This window comes from Natrix helvetica (genome assembly GCF_964273705.1).
Source record: "Natrix helvetica genome assembly, chromosome: 7".
Taxonomy (NCBI): domain Eukaryota; kingdom Metazoa; phylum Chordata; class Lepidosauria; order Squamata; family Natricidae; genus Natrix; species Natrix helvetica.
Genome location: NC_138558.1, coordinates 61,008,211 through 61,027,245, shown reverse-complemented (window position 1 = coordinate 61,027,245; position 19,035 = coordinate 61,008,211). Strand labels below are relative to the sequence as shown.

Sequence of the window (19,035 nt, the reverse complement as noted above, 5' to 3'; positions counted from 1 at the left end):
CAAAAGGACTCAGGGCGGTGTACAACATTAAAAAACACACATCCCAAAAGTTAAAAAAGATTAAATCCATATCCAAAAAAACAAACTGAATTTTAAAAAAACCCAATACATTTAAAATAAGTTAAAATTAAAATTAACAGGCCAGGCCAGCTTGCTGGAAAAGCCAACTTTTTAGGGCTCGTTGGAAGGACCGGAGGTCAGGGATTATGCGAAGCTCCGGGGGGAGCTCATTCCAGAGGGAAGGTGCTCCCACAGAGAAGGCTCTCCCCCTGGGGGTCACCAGCCGACACTGCCTGGCCGACGGCACCCTGAGGAGGCCAACTCTGTGGGATCGTACTGGACAGTGGGAGGCTACTGGTGGCAGTAGGTGGTCTCGCAGGTACCCTGGGCCTAAGCCATGGAGCGCTTTAAAGGTCATAATTAATACCTTGAATCACACCCGGAAAACAACCGGCAACCAGTGCAGGCAGCCTAAAGGGGGTGTAACATGGGAGCACCTAGATACCCCCATGATAACCCGAACGGCCGCATTCTGGACCAGCTGAAGCCTCTGGGTGCTCTTCAAGGGCAGCCCCATGTAGAGAGCGTTGCAGTAGTCCAGGCGAGAAAGGGCGAGGGCATGCGTGACTGTGCACAGAGCATCCTGATCCAGGAAGGTGTGCAACTGATGTACCAGGCGAACCTGGTAAAAGGCCCCCTTGGTCACGGCCGTCAGGTGTTCTTCTAAACTAAGCAGCGTATCCAGGACAACTCCCAGATTGCGAGCCTTCTCTGAGGGGGCTAAAATTTCTCCCCCTATCATCAAAGATGGAACAAGATGCACAAATCGGGATGACGGAAACCACAGGCACTCAGTCTTGGAGGGATTGATCTTGAGCCTGTTCCTCCCCATCCAGATCCGCACAGCCTCCAGGCATCGGGACATCACGTCGAAGGCATCGTTTGGGTGGTTTGGGGTAGAGATGAAAACTTGGGTATCATCAGCATATTGATGATACCGTACCCGAAAACCACGGATGATCTCGCCCAGCGGTTTCATGTATATGTTGAACAGGAGGGGTGAGAGAACCGACCCCTGGGGCACTCCACAAGTGACACGCCTGGGGGTCAATCTCTGCCCTCCAGTCAACACAAACTGCGACCGATCCGACAGGTAGGAGGAGAACCACCGTAAAACGGTGCCCCCCACTCCCAACCCCCCGAGTCGTCGCAGTAGGATACCATGGTCGATGGTATCGAAAGCCGCCGAGAGGTCTAATAGTACCAGGACAGAAGAACAGCCCCTGTCCCGGGCCCGCCAGAGATCATCGACCAACGCGACCAATGCCGTCTCCATGCTGTACCCTGGCCTGAAACCCGACTGAAACGGATCGAGGTAGACAACTTCATCCAGGTACTGGGGAAGCTGACGTGCTACCACACTATTGACAACCTTTGCTACAAAGCGAAGGTTGGAGACCAGACGATAGTTGGCTAAAGAAGCTGGGTCCAGGGAAGGCTTCTTGAGGAGGGGCCTCACCACCGCCTCCTTCAAGGCGGTGGGAAAGAACCCCTCTCTCAATGAAGCGTTGGTAATCGCCTGGAGCCAGCCTCGTGTCACCTCCCGGGAAGCCGAAACTAACCAAGAGGGACACGGGTCCAGCACACAAGTGGCAGCACTGAGTCTCCCCATAATCCTGTCCATGCCTTCGGGGATCACAGGGTCAAACCCATCCCAGATTGTCTCCTCAAGATTCATCTCCATCGGCTCGCCCGAATCTACCCAGTCAGAGTCCAAGCCTGTCCGGATCTGAGCGATTTTATCCTGCAGATACTGAACAAATTCTTCAGCCCTATCCTGCAAGGGGTCTTCCCCAGTTCCTTGGTTAAGTAAGGAGCGGGTCACCCTAAACAGGGCGGCTGGGCGGTTATCTGCGGACGCGATAAGAGCGGAAAAATATTGCCGTTTTGCTGCTTCTATCGCCACTAAGTAGGATTTAGTATGAATTCTTACTAGTGTTCGATCAGATTCGGACCGGCTGGCCCTCCAGCCACTCTCTAGGTGTCTTTTCCGGCGTTTCATCTCCCAGAGCTCCTCGGTAAACCAGGGAGCCATCCGGGATCGACACTGGGTCAGAGGCCGCAAAGGTACAACACGATCCAAAGCCCCAGCGGCAGCCCTATCCCAGGCTTCCACTAGGGCTTCGGTCGAGTTGTGAGCAAGGGATTCAGGAAAAGTCCCAAGCTCCATCAGGAACCTTTCAGGGTCCATCAGGTGCCTGGGGTGGAACCATCTAGTCGGTTCCGCCTCCCTGTGGCGAGGGGTAGCGGTATGGAAGTCAAGCCTGATGAGGAAATGATCAGACCATGACAAGAGTTGAATAGAAATATCCCCTAAATCTAGATCATTCATCCACTGCCCAGAGACAAAAATCAGGTCGAGCGTGTGTCCCCTATTATGGGTGGGGTCTTGAATTAACTGAGGTCCATAGCTGTCATGGAAGCCATGAACTCCCGAGCTGACTCGGATGTCTCGCCAATGGAAGGCAGATTGAAATCCCCCAGGACCATGAGCCTGGGGAAATCAACCGCCAATCCAGCTAATACATTCAGCAGCTCCGGCAGGGCCGATGAAACATAGCAGGGAGACAGGTATGTAACAAAAGGGCCCACCTGAGCTCCAAGGCCCCACTTCACAAAGAGGGACTCACACCCGCCTATTTGAGGCACAGTGACCTCATGAGGTCTGAGACTTTCCCTAATAACCACCGCTACCCCCCCGCCCCTGCCCTGGGCTCTCAGCTGGTGAAACGCCCGGAAGCCTGGTGGGCATAGTTCGCTAAGGGGAACACACCCCTCATGGCCCAACCAGGTCTCCGTAATGCACGCCAGGTTTTTATTATGCATATATCATATTTAAGTGTATTATTGTTGCAATGAATAAAATATTTCTTTTATTTACGATATATTTTTTCCAATTTATTTGTCCTCCTTTTCATTGTAAAAAAGTTGGTCACCTTATGTACAAGGATCTAATTAAGAACAACAAACGTCTGTTGATGGAACTTTTAAGCAGTTTTGACCACAACAGACCCCTAGGGACTGAGTCGAACACTGACTTTAGGTCAATAAAAGCAGTGAAGAGTTTGCCACCTGGTATAGTAGTATATTTGTCGACCAGGTGCGCTAGGACAAAGCAGTGATCCAGTGTGGCACAACTCGCTTTAAACCCAATTTGTTCAGCACCAATAATATTGGATTCCTCAGCCCAAGAGAGGAGCCTGCAGTGGAAATATTTAGCGTACAATTTCCCAATAATGGAGAGCAAGCTTATGGGGCGATAGTCAGCTGGGTTGTTTCTATTTCTTCGTTTAAAGACTGGCACAATAATTGCTGAGCTCCAGGAGGTAGGTATCCTGCCGGTGGAATTAATATATGTAAAGAGTCTTGCCAAAAGAGGAATCCACCATACAAGCGGCACAGTAGATTTGTGGAATCTCTTCTATAGAAGCGGTGAGAACTGGCAGGAACCCACCCCTGCCCCAGCCATTCAGTCTCTTCTATAGCCAACTTCTGCAGGAATAAAAACCTTTACAAATTGATTTCTGTGCGAGTTAATTAAACTAAAGTTAAATATGCCTTCTATGTTTGCCCATTTATGGCAGTTGTGTCTTAGGAGTGTGCAAACTCTACTGATTCCAGAAGGAGTTGAAGGCATTTAATTGCGTGGAGTTGTGGGCATAATTATTCTGATAAGGGCAAAACATTTTGGTCATGCTAAAAATGATACAGAAAAGCTGACAAGACATTTTTTTCAACACAGGATATTTTCAACATCTATTTGAGTACTGAGACTGAACATACGTGCATATTAACACATGATTGTCAAAGTTTCTATAATTTGGTGGTCTGACCATCACTACATCACAATCCCTTGCAGAGAAAGTGGGGGGGAAATAAAACTGCTTCGGCTTACTTGCATATAGCTTTCAAAAGAAAAAACTACCCATATTTCCCCAAAAATAAGACAGGGTCTTATTTTCTTTTGACACCGAAATAAGTGCTTGGCCTTATTTTCGAGAAGGTGTTATTATTTTTGAGGTGCAGGAGGCCACCTTAACCTCGGCCCATGGATCAGCTGATCCAGAGAGGGCTGGAAGTACCGTCTCTGTTTCTGGCACACTCTTGTCAGTCCTAGCATTGCTGGGCCTGCCGCTCTTTTTGCGGCCGCCACTAAGTGAAGGAGCGTGGTAGCTAGGATTTCCAGACGCAGTTTCCATGAGGCCATTCTGCGTGGATGGCAGGTGCATGTGGGGCGCATGGCGCATGTTTCCCCACTTCCACCCCAGGAAATGGCCGGGATCAGCTGCGCATGTGTTTAAATATTTTAGGGAGGGCTTATTTTCAGGGGAGGGATTATTTTAGCACATGCGTTCAAAAGTCCGATTGGGCTTATTATCCAGGGAGGTCTTATTTGGGGGGGAAATGGTATAAAGGAAGCCACAGAAAGGGGGAGATCTAGATTTGTCAGGAGAGGGTGCTAAAGTGAGAAGTGACTGGGTGAGGCAGAGGGTAAAGAGGGTACAGCTATGAGAGACAGACAGCAGACAATCCACGGCCAAGGAGAAGAACTTGAAAGACCTTAGGCAGCTGTGGCCAAAGAAGGGTCTGCAGAAAAGAATAACATACACCCCCCCCCACCCGAAAAAGCCAACAACAGGGCAACTCTACCCTAGACAGTAGTGGGGAAAACTCCATGTAATTCAGAAGTTAGGCATCTGGGCAAGAGTATTAAAAGAGGGGAGGCTGTTAACAAACCTAAGCCTGCAGATAAGGAAGTAGATGATGAGAAAAAACTTAACAGAAATGCATTTTTAGACTGTGGGCTGGGAATTCTGGAAATTAAACCATGCACATCTTACATGTTGACCAGTTGAGAAACCTTTCTATAGGCAAAGCAATAGAAATGTAAGTCATTTAAATTCAATTCTACATATTAAGTAATGTTTATGCTTGGTTTATGCTTATACATGAACACATATCATAAAAGTCTTGTAAATACTGTGTAAATATTGTGTTACTATAGGTAGTTCTCGGATGTGGTAGGGTGTGTCTGGGTTCTTTCCTGTATATTCCCAACATCGTGACACTATTTAAATCCTCCTTGGACTAAAGGAGGATTATTGCATTTAATAAGCTCTATAGCAACAGTTTAATAACTTCTGTGTGGCATGTAAAATAGACAGAAAGCTTTCCCCATTACGTATGAGTCCTAGTTGGGCCTACTTTAAATAGCAAAAAAGATTGGACAAGCTCTTTGTTTATATTTAAAGGTTATTTGTTCAAAACAGAAGTATTAGTTTGAATTAGTTTTATAACCTATTAAAGCTACCTGCAGTTTCTATTGAAAGCCTAATACAGTGATGGCAAACCTTATTCCCCTCAGGTGCCGAAAGTGTCCCCTCCCCCCGTTGTGCCCACCTGGGCATGTATACCCCCCCTCGCTGCCCCCCGAACATGTGTGTATGCTTTCCTGGAGCCTGGGGAGGGCAAAAATGGCCTCCCCCACCCCCCAGGCCCTCCGGAGGCCGGAAACAGCACATTTCCTAACTTCCAGTGGGCCCGTTTTTTGCCCTCTCCAGGCTCCAGAGGCCGCCTTGGAGCCTGGGCAGGGGGAAAACGGCCTCCCCTCCAGAGGCCAGAAACGACCCGTTTTCTGACTTCCAGTGGACTCAGTAGGAGCCTAGGGAGGGTGAAAACAGCCTCACCCCGCCTTCCAGAAGCCTGAAAAACAGCTGGTCAGTACACACATGCATGCTGGAGCTGACATAGGGCAACGCCTCCCCTCCCCTCAGGGATGGCTCCGCATGCCACAGGTTCGCCATCATGGGCCTAATATATAGATTATTGCTACATTCCACTTTTATTCTTTCATTGCTTTTAACCTGCTTGAAAGAAAATAGAAAGGTGAAACACATTTGTATAACTAATGCAAATCTGCATTTTTGTATGAAGACACATAGTATAAAGTTTAGAAATGCTAAAACAAGAAAAGCAGTAATTTATAGCTGCAAAGTAACTTGTAGACATTGTTTTTGTGTCTTAATTAGCAAACGTTTCTATTGCATTTACAAACATATATAAAACTCACTTTTAAGAATGTTTTCCAATCTAATTTATGGTAGCTTTACCAATGCACTATAGACAGCAATAAATCCTGTGTGTGATTTTTGTTGACGTGTAGATGAATACAGTAGCCTCAAATAGATACAACATTTTTATAACGTTTCTGCTTCTGCCATCCACGTTCTATTTTTTTTTTCTAGAAAGGACAAGATTGGAAAGTTTTTACATGGAATCTGCCTGTATTTCACCCACATATGGTTTTATTTATGGCTAGTAAATAATTTCATCTCTTCTTATCATTCATTCCCCCCTTTTTAATCTTCCACTCCTTACTTCTTTTTCAGAATCATGCTCCATGCAAAGTGCGCTGTAATCCATGAATGCTTTATGCTATAAGAAAATTGTTAAAGAAGGCTGCCACCCTGAAACTGTATCTCATATATATATATATATATATATATATATATATATATATATATATATATATATATATATATATATATATATATATATATATATATATATATATATATATATATTTGTGTTGTATTTGTGCTGATAAATAAATAAAGGGACACTAGTATAGATCTATTTCAAGCTATTTAGCTCTCATCAGCTAAAATGAAAATATGGTTTTCTGCCTGGATGGTCTTCTGTAATGAGCCGAAGGACAGAAAGGGGGAGTAGTGAGCTCCCTCCCATATTTGGGCATACCAGGGGTTGTAACACAAATACACACACACACACACACACACATCTTTTAAATAACTATTCCTGTTCCTGTTTATATACCACCCAAAGACATTTTCTTTTCTGAAGACAAAACACTGTGGTCATTTTCATTTCCAATAATTAAAAAAAAAATCAGCTGACTCACAGAAGTATATAATTTCTAATAAGGTAACACTTTACACCAGAAACAATAATAGTTTTAATTCTTTAATTCTATTTTAGTGAAGTTAGCTGAGCACTCACGTTCTTTAACCAAAAGCAGTACATTAGCACTTTGACTACCCCCTGCTGGATAATTTGTGAGATGAAAATGGTACTTTAAAAATGAATTCATTTATTACAGGATACAATTTTATCAGCCTCCAGACCTTTGAAAATCAACACATTTGTTAGTCTCCAAACTAGTATTTCTTAACCTTGGCAACAAGGGAACTTCCAGTTTGTCCACGTCAGCATCCGCACCTCTTCAAGATGTTAGAATTGAGAAACACTGTTCTAAATACAGAGAGTCCTCGACATACAACAGTTTACTTAGTGACGGTTCAAAGTTACAACGGCACTGAAAAAAGTGACTTATGTCCACTTTTCACAGTCACGGCCTTTGGAGCATTCCCGTGATCATGTGATCAAAATTCAGTTGCTTGGCAACCGGTTCATCGTTATGATGGTTGCAGTGCCCTGGGGTCAAATGACAAGCGAAGTCAATGGGGGAAGCCAGATTCACTTAAAAACCATGTAACTAACTTAACAACTGTAGTGATTTGCTTAAGAAATGTGGCAAGAAAGGTCATAAAATGGGGCAAAACTCACTCAACAAATGTGTCCCCTTAGCAACATACATTTTGGGCTCAATTGTGGTCGTACGTCGAGGACTACCTGTACATGCTGAAGGCGAAATTCTCAGAGTCAAAATCCACACATCTTCACATTACGGTCAAGAAACATCTTTGCTCTGCCTGCTACAACAAAGAGGACTGTCCTGCTCTTTTAACGTCTAAGGCACAGGTGTCAACGTGTCACATGATGTTTCATGATGTTTTTTCCAATCATGGAGCTGGGATGGGCGTGGCCTGCACTTGACGCATCTTTGGTCTAAGAGATGTTAAACTAATAGGCAGCATAGCTGCCGTATAGGTAGAAGATATTTCTGGATTCGTTGCATTATACTCTTGACTTTAGAATAATGTTTTTTAAAAAGGCATCCTGTTGCTTGCAATGTGAGCAGAAACTAAAAAAACAACCACCACCCAGGAATAGGGTTTTATTTCAACTCTGCTTTGCTGTTGTTAGTCATGTCCGACCCATCACGACCACATGGACAATGTTCCTCCCTGTCCTCTACCATCCTCTGGAGTCCATATAAGCTAACGTCGACTCTTCAGTGACTCCATCCAGCCACCTCATTCTCTGTCATCCCCTTCTTCTTTTGCCCTCAATCTTTCCCAGCATTAGGCTCTTCTCCAGTGACTCCTTCCTTCTCATTAGGTGGCCAAAGTACTTGAGTTTCATCTTACCTCCCACCACTTGCTTTCAGCATGGCCCTGGAAATATACTAGACAGTGCTACTGAATAAATGTTTAAATATTTGTGCTGGGACCACTTTCAAGGGATATTTCATGCCAATGTTCTTATGGAGAGCTGGAATTTTCTGCACTCCAGCCCTGGAATCCATCAAGGAACATGACTTGAGCATCGATCTTTCACTGCTTGTAGAAAGGAGCAGGGTTCATTTTGCTTCCAGAGTTGTCTGGCTTTCCCATCTGTTGTATTCATGAACCTGGATATAGACATTTGAGCCAGGAAATTATGTATATATTTACACTTCGGTGCAAAAATGTCTAAGAGTTGGAATCCTGAATAAAAATCTTTGTGGATTGTACTCCTTGGGTCAAAGGGTCACCGTGCCTAATGTGTACTTTGAGATCAGGAACAAGGAAATTATTGGATTTGAGGATCCATGGAGCGTCAAACCTTTCTCTACTCTTAAATGATTAACAGATCACTGGTCACTGACCCTGTGTGAAAGATAATTGATTCTCCCTAGAATAAAATGGGAAAAGAAACCCTCTGCAAAGTAGTTTAAATACTATCATAAGAAAGAAAAATATGCAGTTGTTCATTACAGGAAAAAAGCTAAAAGAAAAATAATAATGCAGAAAATGTAAAACAAAAAAAATCTGCCCAAAGCATGTTAAATTAAGTTCTTCCCATCATTGCTCTTGAAGTCTACATTTCATCTGTTTTCTTCTTCAAACAGTTTCAACAGAACTGGGATGGGAACAACCAGAATACGGATTCTCTGGCACATTTTATGGTCTCAATAGAGTTACTAAGAAAGCGTGTATGAAAAATCTGTCCTTAAATGGTTGCCATTTTTCCATGCCAGCATATAAAATCTGGCAAATGGAAAGAAAAAAATCCTGGAAGGAAGCAGCGGTAAACTGCTTCCATATTGCTTACATGACAATTCCATGGTGGTAGTTACATAGGCACCAGAAATCATGTATTACAAAATCATATAAACACATTTTAAAAATAAAAAGGATACTTTGCACCTAACTGAAAAATCTGGAGTGCAAAGTTTACTTCTGTATGCCAGACTAACCAAAGAATAGATGTGGAAAGCATGTATCAGAATTCTCTTGCCTTCCCAAGTTTGACAGGCCAATAATCCATTAAAAGTCTAAGACCTATCCAGCATTTGGGGATTCATCACTCAGAAGATCTTACCTTCTTTAATCATCTTATGCCAAAGTAATTCTATCCTTTTATGCAGGATCCAGTGTTATAGGAATTGAAGTTCATATTTGGGTGAAATATGCTATTACAGAATACAGAATAATGGAGCTAGAAGTAACCTTGTAGGTCATCTAGTCCAACCCCCTGCTCAAGCAGGAGACCCTATACCATTTTTCACAAGTGGCTATCCAGTCTCTTCTTAATTATTAGATGATGCAGAATTTTATTGAAGCACATTAATCATTAAACATTGTTTAAATTATAGCATAATAGTTTAGTATACATCAAAAACTCATTAGCGCCTAACTAGGAACAAACTATTATGTGAATGACTGTTTAAAAGGCCTGGTTAAGTTCTACTTTGGAGTTGCACTAAAATAGTGCAACAGTGTAACTAATTAACCCAAGAGGTAGTGAATTTATCCTATGTCTTTTATTACCAAGACTAAAAAAAAAAAGATAAAATAAAAATAGAAGCTACAGATTTCAGAGCTGTTTTCACAAAACCTAGACAAAAACACGACAAAGTGTAAACTATGATGTAACGTTTTTATACAAGAATATAAGGCTTATCTGGATTATTTACAAAGTTTGTTAAAAGTAATATTTTACAACTTTTTTTCCCCCAAATAACCACTACTTACTTTACAGGTAGGCTACATAAACCTTTAATTTGTGAAGCACCAAAGTACTTCAGTTTAAAACAGTACTAAGCTTTTTATAAAATACTGTGCGCAAATGACTAATATATACTTATTGATGTAGTTCTTGCACAAGTAGCACATGTGCATGGATAATTTCTCTATAATGAATAAAACTAGATGACACATTCCCGATTAGATAAAATTAGGTCCAATATTCAAAAGTAAATAGAGACATTGTGATGGCTATAGTCTATAGTCATGATGGCAAACCTATGGCAAGTGCGCCAGAGGTGGCACATAAAGCCCTTTCTGCTGGCACATGCACCGTCACCCTAGGTCAGATCTCCGTGGGGTTTATGTCATGAGCTTCTGTTTCCCTGCAAATGACAAAACAGAAGCTCACAAAAGAAAAAAGATCTTACCTCTTGCTGCGCTGCTGGTGTTGAGATGCCCCACCTCCCTCCAGCCAGCTAGTCTTCAGGTCTCTGCTGCGCATGCGCACATGTCCATACATGCATGTATGTGCATGGGCCTGCGCACGTTTGCACATGTCCACACATGTACGCATATGCATGCCTGCACACATTTGCAAGCGCATGCACCTTTCAGCTTGGGAATCCGGGTGTGCAGTTTGGGTGCTCGGTGTCTAAAAGGTTACCATCACTGTTCTACAGCAAGCTTGCAATGCAACATATGTTGAGAGTCGCCAGTCCCATAAAGTGCAGTGCACTTCCCCACAGAAACATGCATTAGCTTGAAGTTTAATGCACACCAACTCATGGACGTTAGAGGCCTTAAGCATGTATAATTCAGCAGAAGATTTGGGGAAAGAAACTCACAAGATATTCTTGAGTTCTATTCTGTCCATCTTTTGAGTTATAATTTCTGTTAAGAGGAAAGTCTTTAAAATAAAGTTTGTCTTTTAAATGCCAAGTTGCAAAATTGGCATTTAAAATTGGCGCGGTTATCTCCCACACCGTGGCTTGTTTTTACTTGGAACAAAACCAAACTGAACAAGTCAACTCCAGTACCCAAAGGGACACATAACCTACGCAGAAAGATTAGCCAGACAAAATGTATAATGAATATGAATAGTTAAAAGAAGAATTAAAAGAAGAACAAAGTTACATTTTGCACAGCTGTAAACAACACATTTTGGAAACAATTATACAGAAGAAAAGTCATGATTTGGTCAATTACAGTTTATTATATGAACACAATTAGAGGGGAGGGGAGTCTCTTTTCTTCTTAAAAGAAGCGACTCTTTCATGCTACCGGGCGTTTATGGCTGCGGTAGGAAGATGTGAAAGAACTTAAGGCATGGGAACTAAATGTGACCAGAAACTCCAAGCAATTAGCACTGCAGCTTGCGGATGCTGCGTGAAAACCTCTTAAAGGCTCGCTGGCCTTTCTGCCATCGCTTGACAGAGGTGATCACCAAATCCCCAGCCAACCTCTGTCCCATGACCAAATATGGTGCGTTGATGTCGTTCATCTCATCGCAGGTACACTGAAGGCCACCTCTGAGCCAGAGCACGGTCTTCTTCAGGTCCCTTTCCGTCACCCCGTTCAGCTTGTAGATGGTTTTGCTCTTTGTTTCTGGAGTGATCTTGGTGTCTCCGTTGATGTAGGCGATCTCCTTCACTTTTATCTTTAGAGCTAAGAGGGATAATAGGGAACAGAGCAGGGGTGGGGGAGTGGGGTAAAGGAAAGGGAGGGACGGGGAGGGAAGAAGAGATTTTTTCTCTCATTCTGGCACATAAAAGAGAATCCAGTGAGGGAGGTCTTTTCTTGCTAATTAAACTGTCAGGTTCTGACAGAATGGACAGCAGGTGGCTCCATTTCTAAAGCCACCAAGAGCATGAAAGTAATTTCAGTCCGAATCAATCTTAGCGTGTATTTCTTTCACTTTCAAAGAAAGATGAAAAAAAAAAACATCTTTGCTAAATTCCACTAGCTTTTTTGGTTGCAAATACTGAAGGTCTCTGATTTTTCTACCTTAAAAGCTTTAAAAGTGACACATGCCTTCTCACAAAGCTGAAAGAGGGGGAGGGGAAACATCTATCTTTTCATCGAAAAAGCAATCCCCATTTCTCCTGAAAATAGTCTGACTTAATTTATGAAACTCTTTGGTTAATCAATATATTTTTATCTATTGCATTTGAAGGGATGAACAAAATAATTGGGATTTATAGCTGTGTTAGATTTGATGCAATAACTGAAAAGAGAAAGAGATAGCATCATGCTTAAGAAAAACCAAATATCTGCTTGTTGATATATCAGATGAAAACTTAATGCTAGTTAACATGAATAAAACCCACTCTCTATGCTATTCTTTAATGATAAGGGCATTAATCTATATAAATTTGTGATCAAACTGTAATAAAATATCTTCTTCAGTTAAAATATGATAAAATTACAACAATGTATTTACAATTTATGGCAGTTTATCACATATTACCTGCTTATTCAGGAGGGTTTTCCAAGTATTCTTATCCAGAAATAATATATTATTTGTCTTACCTCTGTAATTCTGTTTTCTTCACAGCCAGTTCCTGGCATGTCAGAATTTCAAGGGACAGATTAATCTCTTTTTAAGAAAAGATCCCATTCCTCTACTAATATGGAATGCGAAAGCTTTGCCAAAGCTGTTGGGGATCTGTGGTAGATTAATGTACCAGTGTTGTACATTGCAAATGTTATATCAACTTAAAATCTGAAGTGAAGCCTATCGAAGTATTGGCTTTCCAATACTTACATGGCTTTCCTCCCATATCTTTATGGTTGTCTTCTGATCTGGAAAAGTTAGGACCAATTTTCTATTTTACTCTTCCCAGGAAGCCATCTGTCCCTGCTGCATAAGAAATGGGGACGGGAGAGGATAAAACCTGTTTTCAAATTCATAGCAGGATATATTCCGAGGCCTCCCTCCTCAGTCCCCTTCCTCTGCAGGTGGGCAGAAGGGAAACAAAATAAAACCAAGGCCTCCAGCATTATTGTGCCACTGGGCTCCATTTCACATCAGCAAATAATCAGAAAATTCAAGGATGTCACATTCGTATTATTTATATTTCTGCAACTCTGAAATAACTGACATGGCAGTTTCAGAGGGTAATAAAAAAGATATATATGTCTGTATACAACTACCTAATTCCTGGATTCTATTACTCCCTAAGGTGACCAAATGTGAAAAACAGTTGGTTTACATAGACAGAGGTAATGGAATTAGAATCACTGGTAAAACTATTGAGTACTAAACCAGTTTCTGTTGTCACCTATGGGACAAGGTACAACCAATACACATGAGAGAGGAAAAAATACAGTTTTCCCCCAATTAAAGCATCATTAGAACAATTTGGATGTCCAGCTAAGGAATCTTTAGAATCCCATCTCCTTTCTACATAGAAAGGAGGTGAGGCCACAGTGGACAATGTTGTATAGAAAAAAGAACAACCTTAGAAAGGCCAGAGCACACAACATGTTTATTACAAAGACCAGTTCTAAACAACCTCCTAGTGTCTCCTTCATACTTACCAAAGTCATTTTTGCAAAGATTTTCCACAATTTCATTGTCATCTTCATTCTTGCTTTTGCAGGCATCACAAACTTTTGGCACTGTAAGAAATAAGTTTTTAAAAGAACATTTAGAGGGGTTTTAAAGTAGGGAAACGTTTGGAAAGAAAGAATACACTTTTAATATGCAATTATGGCAGGCTTTCTTATCCTTGACTCTATTTCATGACAACCTGAAGGGCTGATTCAAGAGCATTTGGAGCTTGAGATACCTAATCAATCCCAATAACAATTTAAAAACAACTGAAGAAAAATTAGGCAGCCAGGCTAAATAAATACCATGACAAATTCAATGATTATTGAACCATGGATATGGATTCTGAGTGGGATTAAAGTTTCTTTCTAACACTCCTTCACACCAGGTCCTCCAGAGAGAAGAAATTAATGCTTGGGTGGAAGTCACGGGGAGACGCAGCACTGAAAAAGTGATTAAATGCATTTCCTGATGAGTTTGTCTCAGGAAATCATCCTTCTCCAAATCCATTATTTTAAGAAAAGCAAAACTTGGGAGAACGTCATGTTCCCCATCCTCAAATTAACTAAAGCCACATTTTCTAATCCTAAACTGATACTAGCTGAAAGCTCTAACGTTTAAGAATGAAAAATCAGTAATATGAATGTATTGCTCCCATTATCAATATTTTATCAGGTTCAGCATTTCCTGTTACCTTTTATTCAAACAATACCTGCAGAAAACTTAATTAGTCAGATGACATAGAAATGACTTACTGTACTGATTGATGTTATCATTTTCCTAGGAAAACAGTTTACAGAACAACAGTTCTATAATTACAATATTCAATGAGTTCAAATGGTTAAGAGTACAAGCAGTATTCCAAGTCATAGTGCAACTTTTGAAGTAGAAATTCAAAAGGGAACTATACCCATTCACTTAGACTTAATCCCGCATCTGGGTAAATAGGGTGGTTTAAAGCTATCATCCCATACAGTACATACTTAGGTTAAATAAGATCTTATCAAGATCCTAATCCTGTCCTATCCTAAACTTGTTCTTAATAATGTTTATTCAGGATTACAGAATTGAACCTGTCCCTAAATTCATAAAATCTACAGTTGCAATCCTAGGGGATCACTTTGAACAAAGGTGCTTGATAACCGGTTTAGGATACGACAGGCTGTGGATAGGACAAATTTAAACACCCATATCTAAAATTACATAAGGTCTTACGGAATCCAGACTAGCTTCTGTGTAAAAAGACTGCACAGAACTTTCCAAATCTAGGAAAGCAAAATCTAAAATGGATTAGTTTCTATCATTAAAGGGTCATGTTTTGGTCCTGTGATACTTTTTTTTTTGCCATGCGAAAATTTGAGGTGTGATGTTCTACAGTTCTTAGAAAGGAATTTACATTATAGGCTATAAAGTTCATTTTATTTCTCCAAATTTATATTTGTGATAAAAGAAACGGTGATATACAGAAAGTTTATCCTTTTAAAAGGCATTACAAAAAGAACTATTCTCAGCAAACTTATTCTCCCTGCACATTCCACTGAGATGCTTGTGGTGGCAGCCTAAGCTCGCAATCCCTATTCATGTACTGGAAGGACATCATTGAATGATTTCTGCCCCAGTCAATGAGCCCCAAAGAATTGCCTCAAAATATGCCCTCAAATCACCATTTACTTCAAAAGCCACTTAATATACAGCAGTTTCCAATTCAACATAAAAAAAAAATCAATTGTAGAGGAATCCATCCTGTACATTCATTCTACTTTGGCGCTCTGAAGACTTGGGATAAAGTAGAGTCCGAAGCTGTAAATCTTTATCTTCTTGAGATCAGGAGATCAGATTTCGGATTTGCTCCCAAGAGAGGCTAGCGCGACGGTCCCCGTTGCTTAACCTGCACAGGGTGCGCCCCATCTAAGCGCCCTCCGCGGCTCTTACCTTCTCTGGGAGTCGGGAGGACGTGGTCGCTACTGGCCAGCGGGATGCACAGGTCGTTGTCCTGGGGAAACCGGCTGCAGTCCAGCATGTCGGGCCACGGGAAGCCGAAGGCGGACATAACCGGGGCGCAGCTGTTCTTCACCTGCTCGCAAAGCGAATGGCAGGGCTCGATGGTCTCGTCCAGGTCGACGATGCAGACGGGCGCGAAGAGGGAGCAGAGGAACTTGCGCGTGTCCGGGTGGCACTGCTTCTGCACCAGCGGGATCCAGGCGCCCGCCTGCTCCAGCACCTCCTGCATGGTCTCGTGGCCCAGCAGGTTGGGTAGCCTCATGTCGGGGTACTCGATCCCGCGGCACAGCAAGAGGGAGGCGGGGATGGGCTTGCAGTTGGACCGCTTGTAGGAGAACTCGGGCTCCCCGAAGAGGAAGAGCCCGCCGGCCAGGCCGAGGCAAGCCGCGGAGAGGACCAGCAGGCGCGGGAGAAGTTGCCGAGGGCGCATCTTGCCGAGGGGCGCTGAGCGGAAGGGCCCCCCTTTGGGAAGCCAGAAACGGCCGGGGAAAGGGCAGCGGAACGAGGCGGAGGGAGCGGCGGGGAGCGCGAGCTTCACCCTCCCGCCAGCCACGCGCAGCTTCCCTCGAAGCGCTCCCGCGTCTCGCGCACCGACGGAGCCCGGCACTCTCGACGTTTCAAGCTCCTGCGGGCATTTTTTATGCAAATAGAGAAGGGGGATTGGGAGGGCGGGGAGGCGGGGCCATGGGACCCAAAGCCGGCATGGATTGGTCGTGGCTTTCACTTTGGGGGGTCTGGGGTGGGAGGAGCCTCTCCACGCGCTGCCCAGAAAGGAGCCCGGACGGCGCTGCTCGAAGTTAAGCGCCGTGGCTCTGAGAGCGGGCTGGTCCCCTCCGGGGTTGTTTCTCCATCTCTTGGCCCGCTCCTCTCCAAACCTGTTGCCTGGCTGCCAAAAGGGAAAGCGCCGCCGGGGAGAATGCGAAATGTTGCTTCTTTCAGTACGGCTGGGGGCCCTGGCGCCGCTGGGGAAGAGAAAAAAAGCTCGGCCTTGAAGTCAGAGGGGCTAACAAGCACGGCGCCCGCGCTCGACAATCTTTCTCTCTCTCCTTCCCTTCTTCCTTCTCTCTCCCTCCTTTCTCTCTTCTCCTCTCCCTGCTTCCCTCCCTCTTTCTCTCCCCTCCGTCTTTTCCTCTATCTCCGTCCCTCTCTTCCTCCCTCTTCCTTTCCTCCCGCTCTCCCTCTTTCCTCTCTTCCCCTCTCTCCGTCCCTCTCTATCTCCGCCCCTCCCTCTTTTCTCTCTCTCCCTCTTTTCCCTCCTTCCCTCCCTCTTTCTCTCCCTGCTTTCTTCTCTCTCTGTCTCCTCCCTTCCCTCCTTCCTTCTCTCCCTCCCTCCCGCGCTCTCTCTTTCTCTCCCCACCCTTCTTTCCCTCTCTCTGTCTCCCTCCCTCTTTCTCCCTCCCTCTTTCTCCCTCCCTGCATATCTCTCCATCCCTCCTCCCCCCTTCTCTCTCAGATCGGTCCCAACAAACCGAATCTGCCTCCCTCGGAAACGAAGGAGGGGAGGAGGAGCAAGCGAAGCTGCCGCATCTGTGGAGCGCCTGCCGTGTGCGGTGCGGGAAGGAAGGCTGTTGCTTTTGTGAAAAAAAACACAACGGGATATAATGCAAATCGGCAAAATGCCAACCAGAATGATCAGAAGGTCCAATACTTCCGTTTATCAAATTTGAAGGGATTGGGATTCTTTGGCTTAGAAAGAAAGATAACAGAACCGAAGCGTAGACAAGCGAGCCTGGCTGGGAGAAAAGCGGACGAGGAAAAGTTTCTCTGCCTTTCTCAAACACAGCAGGACCGCGAAAGCCGATGGAAATGCAGAAGTAGAGAAGGAAGCGCTTCTCTACTTCTGCATTTGATAAAGATCATTGATCCTGAGGAATAGAGAAGGGAACGGCCTCTCATTTGGATTACTATACAAGTGGATGTGAATGGATTACACGCATTTATGGGGGCGGGGGGGAGGCAGGTCTGTAAAGAGGTATTTTGAAGTCCCAGAGTTACTTCTGGTCTTGGCTCCAAATGCCACTTGCAGGAGAAGTCCATCAGGAGAGGGCTGCGCCTCTCTCCCTTGCTTTTTCTTAATATCACGGTTTCCTTGATCTTTTTTTTTTTAATGCCCCTAAGAAAAAGAACGATGCAGAATTTAAATTCAATATATAAAAAACTAAATATATGCTAATATAGATAGAAAAACAATTGCAAATAAATGAATGTAGTGTCCTCTACTTTCTTTCTCCTAGTTACAAGGGGTGTCCAAACTTGGGAACTTTAAGACTTGTGGACTTCAACTCCCAGAATTCCCCAGCCAGGGAATTCTGGGAGTTGAAGTCCACAAGTCTTAAAGTTCCCAAGTTTGGACACCCCTGTCCTAGTACAAAGTCAACTCAAAGGCTTACAGTTAAAAAATGGTAAATCAGGCTTAAAGTCTGATACGCATCATGTCAGGAAAACAATGTCACTTTTTCTTGTTATAATCCAAGTGCAATAAATCCAAAGCTCTTCATAATAGACAAACTCCACTTTTGTGGGATGTAATTTAATAGCACATATGTGTCTTTAACATACAGTGTTTCAGCAAATAGAACTGGCAGGGGCCATGACCAAAGGCTATGGATTAATGCACCTCCCATCTGATTGTAACATAGGATAGGGCAATAACCAAAAGTTTTGAAGACATTCACTGTAGCAGCGTAATATTTTGTTGGGTGAACCCATTTTTAAAATGATAATCAACATATTTAGCATTTTTTTGAACCCGAGAACTTGGTTTTGTAATATAAGATCCCCAGTTCAAAAAAATAATAATTATGTAATCCAGTGTGTGTGTGTTTGTGTTGAGAGATGTATAAGGAAATTTTAGTTTTGCTTCTATGGCAATCTTAAACACTACTAAATTTAAGAGACTACTAAAGCATCTAGGCAAAAGAGATACCATAACCAAAATAAAGGTTTTAACTATATATGCATTTTTTTTGATAAATTATATTTTAATATCAAATTTTGCAATGGAAGGGTCATGTTAACTCTTTAAATGTTCATGAGAAAACTTTAGGAAGAGTAAGTCAATTTAAAAGGCCATTAGTTTGCCCAAATGATATTTCTGTACTTGCATTTGCAGAATATAAAGCTGAATAAAACTTGGAATTAATTATATAATAGTTCCCATGTTTTGTCCCCTATGGACTCTTATGAGTATTAGGTCATATTGTTTCAAACAAAAACCAACAATTTGCAAATATTTTTTTTGCTTCCAATACATCTGGTTAAGAAACT

At 43.0% G+C, this 19,035-nt stretch overlaps 1 protein-coding gene across 1 annotated transcript; it reads right to left on the bottom strand.

The window, feature by feature from the left end:
* Positions 1 to 10,108: 10,108 nt before the first annotated feature.
* Positions 10,109 to 16,381, bottom strand: SFRP2 (secreted frizzled related protein 2). The gene is made up of 3 exons (XM_081960159.1): positions 15,700 to 16,381; positions 13,755 to 13,835; positions 10,109 to 11,879 (listed from the first exon to the last, which is right to left on the bottom strand). The coding sequence occupies exons 1-3, from the start codon at positions 16,196 to 16,198 to the stop codon at positions 11,575 to 11,577; spliced, it is 885 nt and encodes a 294-aa protein (XP_081816285.1). The 5' UTR covers positions 16,199 to 16,381; the 3' UTR covers positions 10,109 to 11,574.
* Between the last annotated feature and the right edge of the window lie 2,654 nt (positions 16,382 to 19,035).

Bases quoted from the DNA above. Each gene is read 5' to 3' on its own strand.
- SFRP2 (XM_081960159.1), bottom strand. From the start codon at position 16,198: ATGCGCCCTCGGCAACTTCTCCCGCGCCTGCTGGTCCTCTCCGCGGCT. The intron at 13,836-15,699 runs GTAAGAGCCGCG...TATTTCTTACAG, and splicing joins CCTCCCGACTCCCAGAGAAG to TGCCAAAAGTTTGTGATGCC. The intron at 11,880-13,754 runs GTAAGTATGAAG...TATCCCTCTTAG, and splicing joins TCTTTGCAAAAATGACTTTG to CTCTAAAGATAAAAGTGAAG.